We start from the raw sequence: 18,617 nt of genomic DNA, 5'->3' as shown, positions 1-18,617 counted from the left end.
GAGAGAAAGGTTCTTACCTGTGTCAGACTTCTGGCTCTGCTGGGCATGATACACTCGGATGATATCGGCAGCCGCATCCCTGACGCTTGGGTCTTCGCTCTGCAGCAGCTGCAAGATGCCCGTCCAGAGGCTCAAAGTATTTGCCAGTCCTGCAGGGCAGAGAGTGGAGTCAATGAACCTTGTTTATGGTTTTGGAGTGTGGGAAATAAATGCAGAATTTGCATACAGACCCATTATAGATTCTAGAAAACAGTTCATTAAATGACCGGAGCGCACCGGAGCACTGGGGATTATGCGTAAAGGAGAACATGTCCTCAGTGCTCCTTAGGTTGCAGCTGAGCTGTATTCTGCCCCTAAAAACTTGCCGCCCTAAGCCTGGGCCTTTGTGGCCTCCCCAGAAATCGGGCCTGCTCCCGCCACTCCTCTGTTGCTGTGCTGCCTGCACCCAGAAAACATTCCATTACAAGAGAAGTTGCAGTGAGATGAGCAATATGGTGTGGCCCTAGCTTAACACTCGCTGCCACTTATCTGCAACCATTCCATGTGCAGCCAATGGGGCATCTTTAATTCAACAGCATTGGGAACAGTGATAGATAGGGGTGTTGTAGTCGCTAATGTTCTCTGCCAATGGTAGTGGCACTCAAAACATTTGCACTAGTGATGTGCAAATCTGGGCCAATACCTGGGACATTTTTTCGCATCTTTGGCGAGTTTCGATTGAGCTCGTCTTCTGCTCTGTCTTACTTTGCTGGCTTTCTGCTCCAGCAGCCTATATATATATATATATATATATATATATAATATATTAACCCCACCCCCCATAATCTACATAATCTGGAACAGGAATACATGAATACAGTAACTTTATACTACCCAGCCCTATTTAGCAGGGTCTATAAAATATACATTTTTAAAGGGGATTCCAGCACTACTTTCCTATAAATAATTATTATAATAAATATTTATCAAGGCTGCTGGTGGTTCCCCCTCTTGCACGGACTCACGTATGAATATGAGCCACTTCACTCACAACTAGGGATGAGTCAGTGGAAGAAGCTGGAGAGAATTTACAAGGTGCATTCTTTCTCATTAGATTTACCATAATCCAAACATCTCGGAAAAGACTGTTATTTGTCACTGGCTGCGAGTTTTACGAGTGAATGTGCCACATCATGTGACGTGCCAGGCAGCACTGCTTGCTAGAAAGTCTATTCAACACTTATAGACAGGGGTGTAACTACAAGGGGGGGGGGGGTAGAGGCCCCATGAGGCTCTAATTCATTTACAATTTCAATAAATATTGGTAAACCTCTAGACATTTCCAAGGTCTGAAAAATAGTTTACCATAAAATAATTTCTAGGCCAAATCTAAAGTTGGCCGTACACCCAAAGTTGGAGACCTCGCAAAGTGAGTGGATCTCTCCCTGATATGCCCACCTTGAGGTGGGTGATATCGGGCTGATACAGTTGTGGGCCCTAGAGCCCAAATTGATTGTAACACTGGGAATGCAGACGGTTGGACAGAGGAACGATAAAAAAACCGATGCGTACCTCGATCTGATGAGATTTTTAAACCTGTCCAATCAACATTTGCCCCGATTTATGGCCATATGCTGATCAAGGAAGCCCATCGGAGGACCCCCGTACACAGTCAATAAGCTGCCGGCAGCATTTATCAGCCACCTTTTGAACCTGATTTTTTTGTTGCTGAGCTGACTGTATTGGTTGTGCGCATGGTAGGGAAATTGTGAGCTCTACTGGGGCATGGACTGATGTGAATGTTTATTTATTTTTTTAAGTGGCTCCCTATTACCCAGGGCCCCACTTCTGAATCCCAGCAATGGAAATTGCACAGGGCCCATGTGAAGAACTGAGCAAAGAACAGCTCAGAGATGAATTTTCCAGAGCTTCGCCTCCTACCTGCTGTCACCCGGCTGACTGTTTGCTCAGGTACACAAGGCTGATGATGGAGATTCCCTGCCTAATGTTGACTGTGGCTTTTAAGAGAAAGCTTGTCATAGAAATGGCAACAGCACCTGGCAATGAGAGTCAACAGAGCATGTATCTTCTACACAGAGTCATTGCATAGGAACCTCCAATACCAATGTAACCTGGCAAATTGTATGCCGCCACCCTACTGTCAATCCCTGCTAAGCAAACATCCCCGGCCAGATACACTAGCAGGAACCGATGATGCATAGAATGATACTAGTCTAGGGTCACTGGTCAACACCTGCACAGAGAGGTCAAATCTTAAGGATTTAGTAATCAATTTCTCTATCTAATTGTCTTGCTTAGACTAATCCAATCATGAGATATCATGAGATAAGGAAACATTGGCTTTCTTTGGTTTCTTTGGATATCATTCCAAAATGACAGTCCTTATAGGTCTCCTGATGTATATATGTTGGAGCACTAAGCAGTCAAGTCATCCTCCACATCATCGGAGGGTCATTGTAGATAAGGAGATGGCGAGGGGGTCCAGGGTAAACAATCTCCGTGGTGACTGGGGGTAAGAAGGAGCAGGCAGTGTGTCTCCAAAGGATGTCAGAGGTTAATGAATATAGTGATTTATTCAGCAATGTGCAGAAGGCAGTCTATATACACAACACAACAGTGGGCTGAGCAGGCCTAGTAACCGGAGACACCAAGACACACTATGAACAATGAAACAAGCCATATATTTATCCCCTTCAACTGCAGTGACCGGCAGTTACATATGAATGAGTTAAATGTATGGAACATGCTCCGAAATGTGATTTTTCCCATGCAAATAAAAACCTTTTCCTTTTTGGCAAGGAGGCCTACACAGCTCTATCTTACTGTTCAGCCAAAGCACACAAACTCCGGGGCTTGGAAAATAGGAAGTGAGCAACGCTATCACTTTTATCAGATGCAATAAAATAAGTTTGGTGCTTTGCCGGATCTTGAATTCATTATTTTTGGCTCCCGGTTATCACTAGGTCTGTCCTCCGAACTCAGCTCTGCTGGAAAACTGCAGCTACAATTGTGGCATTGGGATTATGGACTGCAGTTGGGTTTAGCACTGGCCAATGGGAAGCAGTTGCGGCTGCAGCTCTGAAAGGGCCGCTGGACTGTCCAAAAGTTTTATCCTTTGAAAGACGGGCTCCTGTTGTCATACACATTGTACATGATCTTATATCCAATTTGCTTCAAATGTAGACTGGTAACTTCCCATGGTACCATTATTACGCAAAAAGCCTTTTTATCCCATTTCAGTTCAGGTCCAGAATTTCAGCCTGTAAGTGGATCACAGGTTAAGATACTGGATACAGGAATACCATGTCATGTCACTGGCCATTTCCAATAGGCCTAAAGGTCACGTAAACCCTATATATATCCTTACTATTTCTGTAGGTTGGGTGCATATTCTCAACTAGGGTTGACTTGCTGTGTACACAAGTTTTCAAACACTTATGGGATTGTTGCAGAAGAAACTGAGTGCCCAGAGCTCACAGCTATGTGACGGTTGGAAGCAGTCTAACACTATATTAGATTTTAGTATGGGGTGGGGTGGGGTGGGTTTACATGTCTTTTAAAAGAAGCTGAGAATCTTGATGAATCAACCAGTTGGTTACTAAATAAATTGACACTTAAAAATAACTTTTCAAAATATTAATGTCCATTAAAAGTTACATATAGGACCATTTTTCTTTGATGCACAAATATGGCAGCCCCCTAATAAAGGGACACAGGGGATAGATACATAGATAATGGAAAAGCATCAGACAAATATTTTAATGGAACATTATACTGCATATACAGCATGCAAAGACAAAGTTATGAATTTTTGGTATCAGTATCTCTTTAAATGATTCATCCACAAGGGCAGTGCTAAAAAGTTGAGGGGCCTTGGGTAAGCTACCTAGTGTAAAGACCTCCATATTGATGGACAGGCCCAGATTTATGACAAGGCCACAAAGTCCTGGGCCTATGGCAACAAGACTGTAGGGGCTTGCCACCCAGCTGCATTTTAATAACCGCTAATCACCAGTGCTCCAGCGCATGCTCTCAGGGGGGGGGGGAGAGGGGTCTGCACACAAAGGTGGTGGGTGTTAGGACCCGGCAACCTCGGGGGCTCCCGAGATGGAAATCCAGGCCTGTTGATGGAAAAGTAAAAAAGCAGGATATTTTGCATTCAACTCCGGCCTCCCTACTGTCCTTTTTAAGTGCAGGAACCAGGGCAGCTGCCCCTTATTTACTATCAGCAGCTTATTATAATTATTATAGAGATTTGCCTGCATGCTCACAAGCCACCCATTGCACTGCTCGAGTAATAAATGGAGGGTGAAACTTCCCAGAACAGACCAACTACAAAATAAATACATATTATTATCATCGACATAAACATTCATATCTTTTTCCTGGAACTCATTTCTGAGCCGCTGCACTACTTTATATTCCCCACTTTCTTCTTTTTTCCATGACTCGCTGACATACTATTATGGTCCTTGTGTCAGTTCACCCGGCATGATCTCTTCTCATCTCTGATAAGCCCAACACTGCCATTCACTCGGCTAATGCATCTCCCCAGCCACACCAAGCTGGATAGGCTTTTTCTCTATCTTTAGCGTGGCCTCAGGTTATCTTCTACACAGGGAACAGGTGGTGAGGAGCCAGTCGGTGGGACGATGGGAGCAATGCAGAACACTTAATCTCCTCCATAATTCATTGTCTTTTCATGTAGGAAAATATCCTGATCATGTTTTTGTTGAGATCCAAAATAAGATAAGGAGCTGAGAACCCTTTTCGTTTCACCCTTGCCAAGGTAAAATGAAATTGCCTCCCCAGACCTCATGAACCAGTGTCCCCATATTATCTGGAAATCATGAAATTTCATATGGTGAGGTTTATTCAGGTTTGCCCACTTATAGAGAATGAAGCAATGGAATGATATAACTATGACATAATAATAAAGTAAATGATCACAGGACATCAGCATGGGGTTTCTTACCAAGAACAAGCACTTGATTGGTCAAAAAAGAGGGTGCCGTTTTAATCAGCATCTCAGCAGCTGCTAATTTCACCTCAGTCTGGAGCTCATCTTCACAGCACTGAACCACCAGTGCAGTCCACTCCTTAAGCTCTGATCCAATGTCCTGCAAGGGAACATGAGATATTATTATGCAGCAAACAATGGGGTGGCGATACAGACAGTTGAGTGTTGCCCCAATGCCATCCAACATGTACTGTATGCTGGTAGGGTACTTCTAAGTTTCCTAGATACACTTGTGGCTTTATACCCAGCCTTTCCCTGTAGTCTCCCTGTTGCTTACTAATTGGGCACAGAGGACACCTGCACCGATTATAGTTGGTACAAATTGCAGCAACCAGGCTACTTGTCCATCAACACCACCAATGCCACATAACACCAGCTCTACTCTCCTACACTGGCTTCCAATTCAATGGAGGATTGCCTTCAAAATTGGCCTTCTTATCTTTAAAGCTCAATCTCATCAAGGCTCTATTTATGTGGAAGAACTTCTGATTCCTCGTGTAACCACCCATCCCCTTCCTTCTTCATACTCAAGGTGCCCAGAGCAGCACTACAATCCTTTGGATCTTGTTGTTTCTGTCACACAGCACCCTCAGTATGGAACTCTTTGCCAATAAGAATGCCAGAGGCATGTTCTCCTGATGTTTTTAAAAGCATTTGTTGACTCGGGCTTTTTGAATACAATAAGAAGCATCTTCTCAATTTATATATTAAAGGGATACTATCATGGGAAAACATGTTTTTTTCAAAACGCATCAGTTAATAGTGCTGCTCCAGCATAATTTTGCACTGAAATCCATTTCTCAAAAGAGCAAACAGATTTTTTATATTCAATTTTGAAATCTGACATGGGGCTAGACATTTTGTCAATTTCCCAGCTGCCCCTGGTCATGTGAAGACTGCATCAATATAACAAGATTTTCTGGTCCTTATGCTTTATATCTGACCAAGCCCCAATCACATATTTATTGAGGCCATTGTTAACCTAGCCACACACAGGCAGATGTGCTGGTTTGGCAAGGTCACCCAACAAGATAATCTGGGCCACCCATCTGCTGGACAAAATCAGATTACACAGAGGGTCCTAAGGAGACCCATCAGTTGAGGACTTTATCAATGCCAAGAGGCAAACCTCATCCAATGGGGGTATTAAACTTGCCTGATTGATATCTGGCTGATTTTTGTGCAGATATCAGTCTGGTGGGCACCAAATACAGACAAATAAGCTGCCTACTCAGTCTGAAAGTTATGAGTCTGTGTGTGACCCACTTTATCCTCTATATGGCCAACAGGCTGACAACTCCATATTGGTCCATGCATAGCTACATGTAGATATCTTTATACTTTTTTTATTCAAGACTGAAAATTTAAAGCAAGGGGTTAGCGTGCTTTAATCATTACTTCTTATTGCATGGCCCCCATTGTATAAATGTTTATCAAGAACTATAAATATTTGAAAAGAACAAGAAAACATGAATCCAATTTCCAGAACATAAAAACCAAGAAATAACCCAACATACTTAAAAACCTTGGAGACTTGGGGAATATTTTTCCAGTTTTTAAAGAAAAGTCAGGAGGCAACGTCTTACCTCTTGGGCCTTGGCTACGAGTGCGCCGAGCAGCTCTGAGGAGAGTCTAAGGGCTGAACTCTGGATTTCGACACTGGAAAAAATAAAGTGGGAATACTAAGTACACGAGAAATGGCAGCGTTTCAAGCTGCTCTGTGTCTCAAGGCTCGTGTTAACCTCGCTTGACAGCTAATACTCAAATTCTTTCTCACTTGCTGAACACATTTGTACATTGTTAGAGGAAGCCAGCATGAAACACAAACCAAATTGGATCCAGCATGAATGTGCAACACCTGAATATACATTCCCGGGACACAACAGTTGTTTTTGGTTATTCAGGTCTCAGGCGGCGGCATTTTATGAATATGGAATTGTTCGTGCCGGACTCCGCCGACCAGCTTCTGCTTATTATCCACGGCGCTCGGCTTTAATATCATGCTGTACAGCACATGGGTTAAATTATAGCAACTGGGCTCTGATCTTCAACATGTGATTTTGCTGTTGGAGCTGAACTACAACCCTACAAGTTACAGAAACAAGCCAATACTTTTATTGTGACTGATATTGCCACGTCATTCTGATAGTTCTACCAAATGTAAACTGGTGCTGACCAGATTTGACTGAAAGAGTAAATTGGATATAAGGGCCATAATACACAAGATATATCCTTCACTGGAGTAGAGGGCCAAAATGTGGCCACGCAGCCTGAAATTTACTGCATCAAATCCACTTTTACTAGTGGTGACAGGCAGCTCATATGCCCAAACCAACAGTTTGCATACTCAAAAATTGGAGAGAACATCCAAATCTAGGTACGGGTATGTTTTAAGTTTTACGATAAGGAATATTAGTTATGTTCTTGCTTTCAGGGGTTTTGAAAGGTGGTTACCAGTGGAATAGATTTATTGCTGTGAAGCCACATTTAACTAACTCCCCATTGCTATTAGGTGGTACATAAGAATTAGGTGGTAGTATCCAACTGGCCCACCATGATATCAGAAACCCCCCTGATGGACTTAGGTGTTCCAACCATTTGGCCTTGGTTATCCCATTGCCATTCTCCATGTCTCTATGAGAACAAAGAGGAGATATGGAGAGCTGTATCTTCTTCTTCTTCAGGTCCGGAACACTTTTACTAGCTCCAGCATGAACACACAATAGATTTTGGCTGAGAAACATGAGACTTTGCATTTTGCGCATAGTTTCAGACTTGAAAGAAGAAGAGGATACTGCTCACGGTGAGGGGTTGAAATTGGCCTGACAGGCTGATTTTGGCCCAGTCTGGCCCTAGTCTAAGAGGTATGTAGGTTCTGACTATCATATAGTTTCAATGTGTGTGAAAATCAGGTCATTGTCATGTTTGGGGCAGTGGGGCCCATTTACCAAACAAGTAATAAAAACGACAGGCGATGCGTTTTCTATAGTCGCCCAAAGTTGCCTCAGTGAGGCAACGTTGGGCGACTTGAAAACGCATTGCCGCGTGTGCATTAGTGCAGGCAACTTTGCATTGTAACCTATGGGGAAAAACGCAGAGGCAGTTTGGGGAGATAGGCGCTCAAAAGACAAGGCGATTAGTCGCCAGGCGACAAAATCTCCCCGAATCTCCTTGTGTGGACTAGCCCTAAGAAGAGAACAATGACCTATTCAATAGGGCTCTCCACATATCCATTGGTGAAATTACTTTTCACTTTACGACTTTAAGGGTACAGTCCATTTTAATGCAGGGAAGTAAAACTCCAGCTGAAGCTCTGAACAGCTGGAGACCTGGAAGTTGGACATTACTGCTGAATTGCTGCAAGTCATAGGATCTGTATCCAATTCCCTCTGCTTAAAAACAACAAACAAAGCCCTGGCCATGTTTTATGGCAGACAGTGGTAATAAGGTCACACTGATAGTGCCAATGAACATGATCAATTGTGGATCCAGTGGAGAGATAAGAACAAACATCGAAATGAGACCCATGTGTCTTAGTATTAGAGACATAGGACCAAAGAACAACAAGCATTATTTATTCAAATAAATCTACAATTGAGCTGGCCACACAGGCTGATGTTTGGAACATGTTAAGGCAGCCATTCACAAGGTCAACCAGGTAACTTCTCTGCCTGATCAGCCTCGGGACCCACAAGGATGGAGAGCATACAAGGGGTCACAAACAATATGGCCACCATCCTGTTGTTCCAGTTGTTCATGCAAATCACAAAAATATTCAGTGGTTAAACACCCAGTTCACAGCAGATGCTATTGTGCTGTGATTTTAGTACATACTATATGTGATTTACTATACCAAACTACATCAGATAAGGATCTTCAGTAGAAAAGACAAAATATGTCACAGAACTGAGAGCAATGGGAGCATTGTTCAAGAATCAGTAAATTCTATTCCAGACTGGTGGGGATTTAGCAGCACTTGTTTGTTACCAGAGGTTCTTCCCAGTGATTACTGCATTGCCTCAGTTGGACTTGCGACTGATGGGCAGCAGAGCTACAGGTGATAACACCCCATTATAATAAAGCAACCTATCTTATGGAGCCCAGCTACAATGTCAGTTGTAATTTTCTTTGGCCACAAACCAGATCTGCTACCATTCTTGCCCTTTGTAGGATAATCTCCAGAGGAGCAAACTACAATAGACAGCAGAAGGGTCAAAGGACGGAGATTGCCACTGTGAATTGACCAGACTATTTGCCATGTATTTGATGGTCCTTGTTTTCTACCCCACGAGGGGCCCACTGGCCAGAAACTATCATTGATAAACTGCAAATTATATATGGTTGCACTGTTACATTATCTCCAGGGCTGTTTGGTGGCCTGGGAAGCAAGTCGGTGGACTTATGGATGGATCCAGGACAACTTCAGCATAATTTGAGGGGAGGGAATGCATGGATGGACACCCCTCTCATCCACACATCTTAAGCTGGCCATACACATACCAACACTATCTTATCAAAAGGAGTTGCACAGTATTTTGTATTTATCGGTGGCCCTCCAATGCCAACCAAAATCCATGTACTATGCATATTGGTCAGTTCGTGCATCATGCATGTTTAAAAACTTACCTGTCAATGCACAGTACGTGCAAATGCATGGTGCATCAAGTGAAGAGGAGCTACAGTACCTCCACTTCCTATTGTTCCCATTGTTGTCTGCCCAAATGATCAGAACAACAGAAAGGCACCCATCTGCATGGCCTGTGGGATGATTGTTTGGATACCTACAAAGAACAGGTTCTGTAGACCTAAAGTCAGCATGTGCAGGTGGTTGGAGATACCCAGTGCCATAAATTATTTATGGTGGACTTCGTAGTTACTATTTGTAAAATCTCTTACTATTGATTGTAAATGTTTTTTTCCTGTCCTGAGGGGAAATTTCCAAAATGTAAAATGTACCTACAATGGCATTTTCAGTGAAAAGTGACCATTATCAGTTAGTTCACAGAACAAATCTTGTTGGATAAGAGATAGGGGGACTGTAGCCTCCTGAGCACCCATGGGTTAATCCACCCTCTCCTAGGAGTTATACATGTTACTCTTCTCTGAGTTATTCACTTTATTTTCAAAGGGACATATTCCTTTTAATCACAGCCCCAGAAAGGCTGAAAGACACTAAATGTCTGCCAGCAGAATATTTACAGCACCACCTTTCTATCTGGACTTTTTATAATCCACCAGGGTTGTCTAATAAATTGAATTGGGAGTAGATAAGAGCAGGGATGTTTATTTTGCAATAGGCCTCACACTCAGAATGCAAACACACAAAGCACATTAACTAAGCCTATTTCCAATAACAATGTGAGGTCCCTATAAGAAGAGAACAATGACCTATTCAATAAGGCTCTCCACATATCCATTGGTGAAATTACTTTTCACTTCAAGACTTTAAGGGTACAGTGCATTTTAATGCAGGGAAGCCAAACTCAAGCAGAAGCTCTGAACAGCTGGAGACCTGGAAGTTGGACATTACTGCTGAATTGCTGCAAGTCATAGGATCTGTATCCAATTCCCTCTGCTTAAAAACAACAAACAAAGCCCTGGCCATGTTTTATGGCAGATAGTGGTAATAAGGTCACGCTGATAGTGCCAATGAACATGATCAATTGTGGATCCAGTGGAGAGATAAGAACAAACATCAAAATGAGACCCATGTGTCTTAGTATTAGAGACATAGGACCAAAGAACAACAAGCATTATGTATTCAAATAAATCTATTATTAAGATGGCCACACAGGCTGATGTTTAGGACATGTTAAGACAGCCATTCACAGGTCAACCAGGTAACTTCTCTGCCTGATCAGCCACGGGACCCACAAGGATGGAGAGCATACAAGGGGTCACAAACAATATGGCCACAAACCAGATCTGCTACCATTCTTGCCCTTTGTAGGATAATCTCCAGAGGAGCAAACTACAATAGACAGCAGAAGGGTCAAAGGACGGAGATTGCCACTGTGAATTGACCAGACTATTTGCCATGTATTTGATGGCCCTTGTTTTCTACCCCATGGGGGGCCCAATGGCCAGAAACTATCATTGATAAACTGCAAATTATATATGGTTGCACGGTTATATTATCTCCAGGGCTGTTTGGTGGCCTGGGAAGCAAGTCGGTGGACTTATGGATTGATCCAGGACAACTTCAGCATAATTTGAGGGGAGGGAATGCATGGATGGACACCCCTCTCATCCACACATCTTAAGCTGGCCATACACATACCAACACTATCTTATCAAAAGGAGTTGCACAGTATTTTGTATTTATCGGTGGCCCTCCAATGCCAACCAAAATCCATGTACTATGCATATTGGTCAGTTCGTGCATCATGCATGTTTAAAAACTTACCTGTCAATGCACAGTACGTGCAAATGCATGGTGCATCAAGTGAAGAGGAGCTACAGTACCTCCACTTCCTATTGTTCCCATTGTTGTCTGCCCAAATGATCAGAACAACAGAAAGGCACCCATCTGCATGGCCTGTGGGATGATTGTTTGGATACCTACAAAGAACAGGTTCTGTAGACCTAAAGTCAGCATGTGCAGGTGGTTGGAGATACCCAGTGCCATAAATTATTTATGGTGGACTTCATAGTTACTATTTGTAAAATCTCTTACTATTGATTGTAAATGGGTTTTTTTCGTGTCCTGAGGGGAAATTTCCAAAATGTAAAATGTACCTACAATGGCATTTTCAGTGAAAAGTGACCATTATCAGTTAGTTCACAGAACAAATCTTGTTGGATAAGAGATAGGGGGACTGTAGCCTCCTGAGCACCCATGGGTTAATCCACCCTCTTCTAGGAGTTATACATGTTACTCTTCTCTGAGTTATTCACTTTATTTTCAAAGGGAAATGTTCCTTTTAATCACAGCCCCAGAAAGGCTGAAAGACACTAAATGTCTGCCAGCAGAATATTTACAGCACCACCTTTCTATCTGGACTTTTTCTAATCCACCAGGGTTGTCTAATAAATTGAATTGGGAGTAGATAAGAGCAGGGATGTTTATTTTGCAATAGGCCTCACACTCAGAATGCAAACACACAAAGCACATTAACTTGTTCAGTGATAGCACTTTGCCAGTAAGTGACTGGAGCTCTCCAGCTGGCTGCCATTGCCTGCTAACTACGAGCAGAAATCTAATATGACCAGGTTATCTTTCTCTAGGTGATGACATTCTTGTAAAATATGTATTCCTCCATATTTCTAAAAACATTTTGAAATTTTCCTCACTTATGTTTCTGAGCTACAGCACAATCAGATTTCTTCATTCTTCCTACTGACTAATGTGGCCTATTATTAGCAAATGGGCAATAAGAAGACCACCGTTTCTCCAAACCTAATTTTTCTGAAGTCTCCTGAGGTTTCCTCTTGAGGCAACTTCAAGCAACTTTGGACAATCGAAGGGACACATGAGTTTTACCACCAGCGAATCACTTTATTGCCGGTGGACCATTGCCCTAACTCCCCCATCCCCTTTGCACCATAATGAATACCTGTGACTTGTTGTAGATGCAAGCTTTAGAATTCTAGTTAGCAACTCCTTTGGTTCTGCCTGGAAATGTTGATTGACTTTCAGCAGAAGTTCTTCAGCTCCCATTTTATAATAGAGGGTCAACACCTGCATATAAGATGGGGAAAGTGTAAATATTAGTTTGTTTCTGTTGAACAGAATCTGTCTCTGAAGTGACATAGTAGCAATAATCTTCTTTCAGTTTACCCTAAAAGATCTTCCATGCTGAAGGCAGCTACCACTGGGCAAACACATTATATACGGGGACAAATGGAAACTTTAAGGTCACAGTGAAGATGGGATTCAAACCACTGATGTAGCACTAAGGACTAAGTCATATGGGGCCTACTACCCACCAAGGGTAATGCACTGGGTTGGCATATATGGGCATGTTCTTTGAGCATTGTTGTGGGTCTGGGGTTACCAAAAATGATTTCCTTTGATTTCAGTGATAGGTGGTTTTTAGGCAATAGAGTTGCTACACATGTTCCATAGCTCTAAGGTCACTCAAGACAACAAGACAATAGGTCAGGTGGCATGTTGCATAGTTTTTTGGGCGGAACTACACTTCCCATTCTTCAAAGCCACAGCTCCTAGGTCAATTGCACTCTACAGCACAGCTTGTACCATTTGTTAAGTTTAATACAACATTGGGTAACTTTCTGTATATGACACTGTGGTGCCCATTTTCTTAATTTAGGAACTGTGCTGAAATTTGTGCCTGAAGGCTGGAAGAGGGAAACCAATTGGCTGAATTTCAGTTGGTGATTTCTCATTAAGAGAAGAGTGGCAGCACCAGAAGGGAATGTCAAAGCTGGCACTCACCTCCATAGCAGGCTGAAAATGGGGCAATTGTGCACATACTGGTTATCTTCCCATCACATGTTTTCACCACCCAGCTTGGCTCTCACCTGAAACATCTAGACATTATAGTAGAGCATATCTGACATGTGTAGTGCAGCTGCTGCAGAGGCTCTACTTGGTTCAAGGTTTGGCCAGTGTAGTAGGCAACATGGCACATGCAGGATGGAAAGAAACAAAATGCAATTTGCCATGAGTTTACCTGACATAGGCATTCAGTGTTTTTTTCCAGGGATATCATCTCAAAGAGTGTTTTCTCTGCTTCTGAAGTTAAATAGTCCCTAGTTTCTTCTGCAAAGGCATCACTCCATTTAGACAATGACTCCAACACCAACAATCGCACTTCAGGGAAATCCGACCTGAGCAATCTTTCCAACAATCGGGCAGGGCACTCAAGGTTTCCTGCATCAGAAGGACCAGTGTCTGGCCTCACAAGCTTTGCTTTCACTGTCAGCGCAGATAGAACAAGCCGTGTCATGCTCTGCACATACTGAACCTGTCCAGGAATGGCTGATGTGTTGGGCACATCTTCTGACATGTCACTCTCAATAATAGTACATATGTCATTGTAGAAGCTGGAAAACTCTGCAGGGGATATTAAGTACATGGTGAGAAAGTGACATGTTAAAATCAATAGGATATCAACAGTAGACCTCCGGTCCACTTGACTTGGTTCATAATGGCATGACTACCGTACTGTAAACCTTAAGTTACCCAGAGCAGAGATGCAGCAAATCACAACTTTGCATCTGGTATCCATAAGGTGCTCTCTGTGGATACGTTCAAAAGGTTTGCTGGACTAGCTGAAGCTTATGGTAACATGCATGCAAAGTGTAAAGGAGATGCAGATGCTCCACTGAAATAAAGAGCCCATAAGCTCTCAAAGGGAGATATATCCTTTTGACAAATGACAGAGATAATTTAATCTTTTACACAACAGTTAGTGAGACAGAACACACCCCAGGCTAATCTTGCTCTGTATCATTGTGAAGCAAAGCAGTGATTTTATGTATGGATGACATATTGCCATTCAAGGTGGAGACACTTGCCCAAGAAAAATTTCATCCTACTGCGCAAAGTAGTGAAAAGGAGCCACAGCTGCTCCTCCTGTTGGCCTAAATAAATGGACCAGGGTGCTCCAACCCTTGGCTCACAACACCATGAAAACAACATCTCTAGATTTTGCACCATCCCAAGCCCAGAAATCTGCAGCTAGAGAGGATTATCAGAATACAACATGACCAGTTAAAGGAGGGAGGAAAATGCATGAGAAACCTTAAGAAGAACACAATGGTATAAACGGTACTAACATGCAAAAACTCTCAACTACTTCACAAGTGACAGAGGATGCGTCCGTATATACCCAGCACAGCACTAAGCACTATCTTGTGAGTCTACCAGATGTCATCTCTTTGGTGTCTAGTGATATCCAGGTGTAACATCCATAGGTGGAACAGCAGAATCCATAAATGTGCAGCTAAGCACCACTGGCCCCTTTCTGCACCTACTCTTTAATTGCACCTTACGAGGTTGCCTTTAACTCAGTGATCCCCAACCAGTGGTTTCTGAGCAACATGTTGGCCTTAAAGCAGGTGCTTATTTTTGAATTCCAGGCTTGGAGACAACTTTTGGTTGCATAAAAACTATGTGTACTGCCAAACAGAGTATCATGTGGCCTGCAAGTCCACATAGAGGTTGCCAATTACAGCTTATATTTGGCACTCCTATGAACTTTTTGTATTCTTGTATTGCTCTCCGATGTTTTTTTTTTACATATGCGTGTGGCTTACAGGTAAAAAAAAGTTGGGGACCCCTATCTAACGGGTATAAGAGAAGAAAGATATGGGAGCATCTCAGACTGTCTCTGTGTGTCTTATTGGATTGAGAGGGGGATGTTACAATCTTACTGCTCAGCAAACGTTTACAAGGCATTAAGGGTGGTGGCACAGGTTGCTACTTGGGGAGATTAGTCACCCAGCGACAAATCGCCTCTTCTTTGGGCGACTAATCTCCCCAAAATGCCTTCTTGCCGGCTAGAATGTAAATCGCCGGCGGGATGGCACTCGGATCGCTTTGCTTCTCCGAAGTCACCTGCAGTTGCCTCACGAGGAAACTTCGGGCGAATACTGAAGCGGTCTGAGTGCCATCAGGCTGGCTATTCCCATTCTAGCTGGCGGAAGGCATTTCGGGGAGATTAGTCGCCTGAAGAAGAAGCGATTTGTTGCTGGACGACTAATCTCCCCAAGTAGCAGCCTGTGCCACCACCCTTAATATTCATTTTGAGAATTAAAACAAAGCTATTAAGACACAGACAAACAAGAGAACAAAGTTTATCAGGAAAATGAAAGGGGGTTAAATAAACACTGCAGGACTGGTCAGTTTATAAATCATAACCTGAACATCAAAGCTCCCCAAGAGACCAGGCCTGTGGGTCTTTCTGCAAAACCCCTGCCAGACCAAACCCTACTGATAACCTCCTCTGACACTGGTGGCCCCATCTGGCTGTTGTCAGCAAATGGTAGATAAGGACACTATAAACCTATCATCATAAATCAGGGAGCCTAAACCTGCATTCCTGCAGCTCTTGCTGAACTAAGCCCCCTGTACTGTACAACATTCACAGAGAATCACAAAGACTGGGATGCCAATGATCTGACACCCTTCAAAACACAAACATAGAATGCACTACTGTTAGTGACTGGGCCCTACAGAAATTTTTTTAAGGACCCTCATTTTTTAAGAAGATAATTTGTTCCCATTTATATAGAAGCTGCTGAGGCATCTGTACTTTTGGGGTACCCTACTGTTGTTGCAATTCATGGTATATTACCAGTACCATTTATATTTCTACCACTACAAGTATGGGATCACTATATGGAAACCTGTTATTCAGAAAGTTTCTAAATACGGAAAGGCAGTCTCCCATAGACTGCATTTTATCCAAATAAATTAATTAATTTTTTTAATTCGTTTTTTTTCTGTAATAATAAAACAGTCGCTTGTACTTGATCCCAACTAAGAGATAATTAATCCTTATTGGAAGCAAAACCAGCCTATTGGGTTTATTTAATGTTTATATGATTTTCTAGTAGACTTAAGGTATGAAGATCCAAATGATAGCAAAGTAAACAAAACAAAAAAACCTCTAAAAAGCTTGAAGCAACTAAACATTTTAAACTTCAAAAAGGACAGCTGCCATTGATTTCTACATTACTTCACCAGCTTATAGATGTAGAGTTTTTCGTAGTTATTTATTAAAGTCCGAATCCTAAAAACTTGAAATTTTTTTATTTTTCTTTAATATCCGAATTTTTTGTGGGAATTTATTTTTTGGAATTTATTAAAACCCGAGGGTTTTAAAAGTCGGAATAAAAAAGTACTCCAACTCAGACCTGCGGAGTTCATGTAGAAGTCAATGAAGAAGTCCCAAAAATATCCTGATCTGCGCTGGGTTTTGTGAAATAATGCAGAGATTTTGTGGTTTTGGGCAATAATACGAAAACATTGTACGATTTTATCACGTTTTTTTCCCGCACAGGAAATTTTCTGAAAAATTTACTGATAAATAAGGGAAAATAATCTGTGCGGATTTGGTCGGACCATTTTACCAAAAAATATCTGAAATTTTCATATTTTGATTAAAAAATCCTCATAATAAACGATAATATTCGGTAAAATGGTCCGAACAAATCCGTACGGATTTTTTCATATTTTGATAAATAATCCCCATAATAAATATCACATTTTTTGTGTTTTAGAGTAATTAGTCTTAGAAACCATTTTTAGCGCTAATAAGTTTGAATCAGGAAAATGAAAAAATATGAATGTTAATAAATCGGCCCCTAAAGGTCCTTACAGAATAGGGAGAGAAAGAACTTGACTGGCCTACTCAGAACCCTCACCTCAACCCAAATGAACATGTGTTGGACGTAGGGTTGCCACCTTTTCTGGAAAAAAATACTGGCTTTCCTATATATTTATCTTTTTTCCCTATTAATAACATTGGGATCAACCATCATTTTTACCGGCCAGGCCAGTAAAATACCGGCCAGGTGGTAAACCTAGTTGGATGAACTAGAAAGCAAGTGAGAACCAGAGCTGATCACCCATCAGTACCTCTTTCATATTCATGAGAGCAAATACCAACAACAATGTAGAGCTCCAACTTCATGTTAACACCCTTGGCACTGAAGATTTTGGGCAGGCAGGTGTGCACATGTACCTTTTGCTTTGTTTTCCCTAATATCTAAATATTATTGGCTCACCAGGCAGTCTCAGCCTTTTGTAGGTCTTCAAGCTTTCTAGCCACAACCTTCCAAGTATGACCAAACACAGAGGAAGTCATGTTCATCTATGACTAATCCCTCTTTCATTACCAAATATTTAAGGGAAAATAAAACTTAATACTTAACGGATGTTGGCTTTGTATTCTTTTTTTATTAAAGTAATTGACTTTTTTATACCACTAACCTAAGTTTTACACAGAGTTCTAAGGACGTGTTGATTGCAATGATAGCGCTCTCTTAGCAGATGCCAAATACCTTTCTGAATTTGAACGATTTTAGGAACATTTACAAAGTGTCCTGTTAGCATTTGCTGGATGTTATTGGGCTGAAGAACACACTTTATCTAGGCAGAAACTAGATGGAGACTTTAAAACACATTGAGATCGGCCTCTAGAGGAGCCTCCTGGTTTCCAACGCATTTTACTAGTTCTTAGGAAATTCTTTCAGTCCCAAGTGAATGTCAGTTTACAGATCTGATTTTAGGATAAATGCTTCCATATTTTGTAGATTATGGCTTTAACCAGATCTGGCATGCCTGGGGATGATATCAGTGACTGCTGTACAGAATATGAAATTTTCGGAGCTCTGAAATTTGCCTTTCACGCATGAATAGTTCTATTCTTGTTGTAGATGCTGACTTTTATACGATCACTCTCAGGGATACACATGCACACACTCATACATGATACACAATTCCAGCTCGACCATTATTATTTTACTTTTTTTTTCGTGTCCATGGTTTGTACATACAAGTTCTCATTTTCAATATTTTTATGGTCTGTCTTAATTTTTGAGTTGCCTTTGCCCCTATTTTCATTCCCATGTGTCTTAGCTTCCATGTCTAGTTTTCCACATTTCTTATCTGTCATTATTTTAC

At 41.9% G+C, this 18,617-nt stretch overlaps 1 protein-coding gene across 1 annotated transcript in view; it reads right to left on the bottom strand.

Moving 5' to 3' along the window:
* The window catches only part of LOC108716087 (thyroid adenoma-associated protein homolog), a 285,703-nt gene that overhangs the window by 32,264 nt on the left and 234,822 nt on the right, over positions 1-18,617 (bottom strand). The window contains exons 32-36 of the mRNA XM_041562504.1: positions 13,657-14,039; positions 12,577-12,701; positions 6,607-6,679; positions 4,976-5,120; positions 18-149 (exon numbers count right to left, since the gene is read on the bottom strand). Coding sequence (XP_041418438.1) covers positions 18-149; positions 4,976-5,120; positions 6,607-6,679; positions 12,577-12,701; positions 13,657-14,039 — 858 coding nt within the window. The remainder of the gene's footprint in view (positions 1-17; positions 150-4,975; positions 5,121-6,606; positions 6,680-12,576; positions 12,702-13,656; positions 14,040-18,617) is intronic.

Source organism: Xenopus laevis, chromosome 5L (assembly GCF_017654675.1).
Source record: "Xenopus laevis strain J_2021 chromosome 5L, Xenopus_laevis_v10.1, whole genome shotgun sequence".
Lineage (NCBI taxonomy): Eukaryota > Metazoa > Chordata > Amphibia > Anura > Pipidae > Xenopus > Xenopus laevis.
Note: the sequence above shows the minus strand (reverse complement) of the source record. Positions and strands in the feature narration are given on the sequence as shown.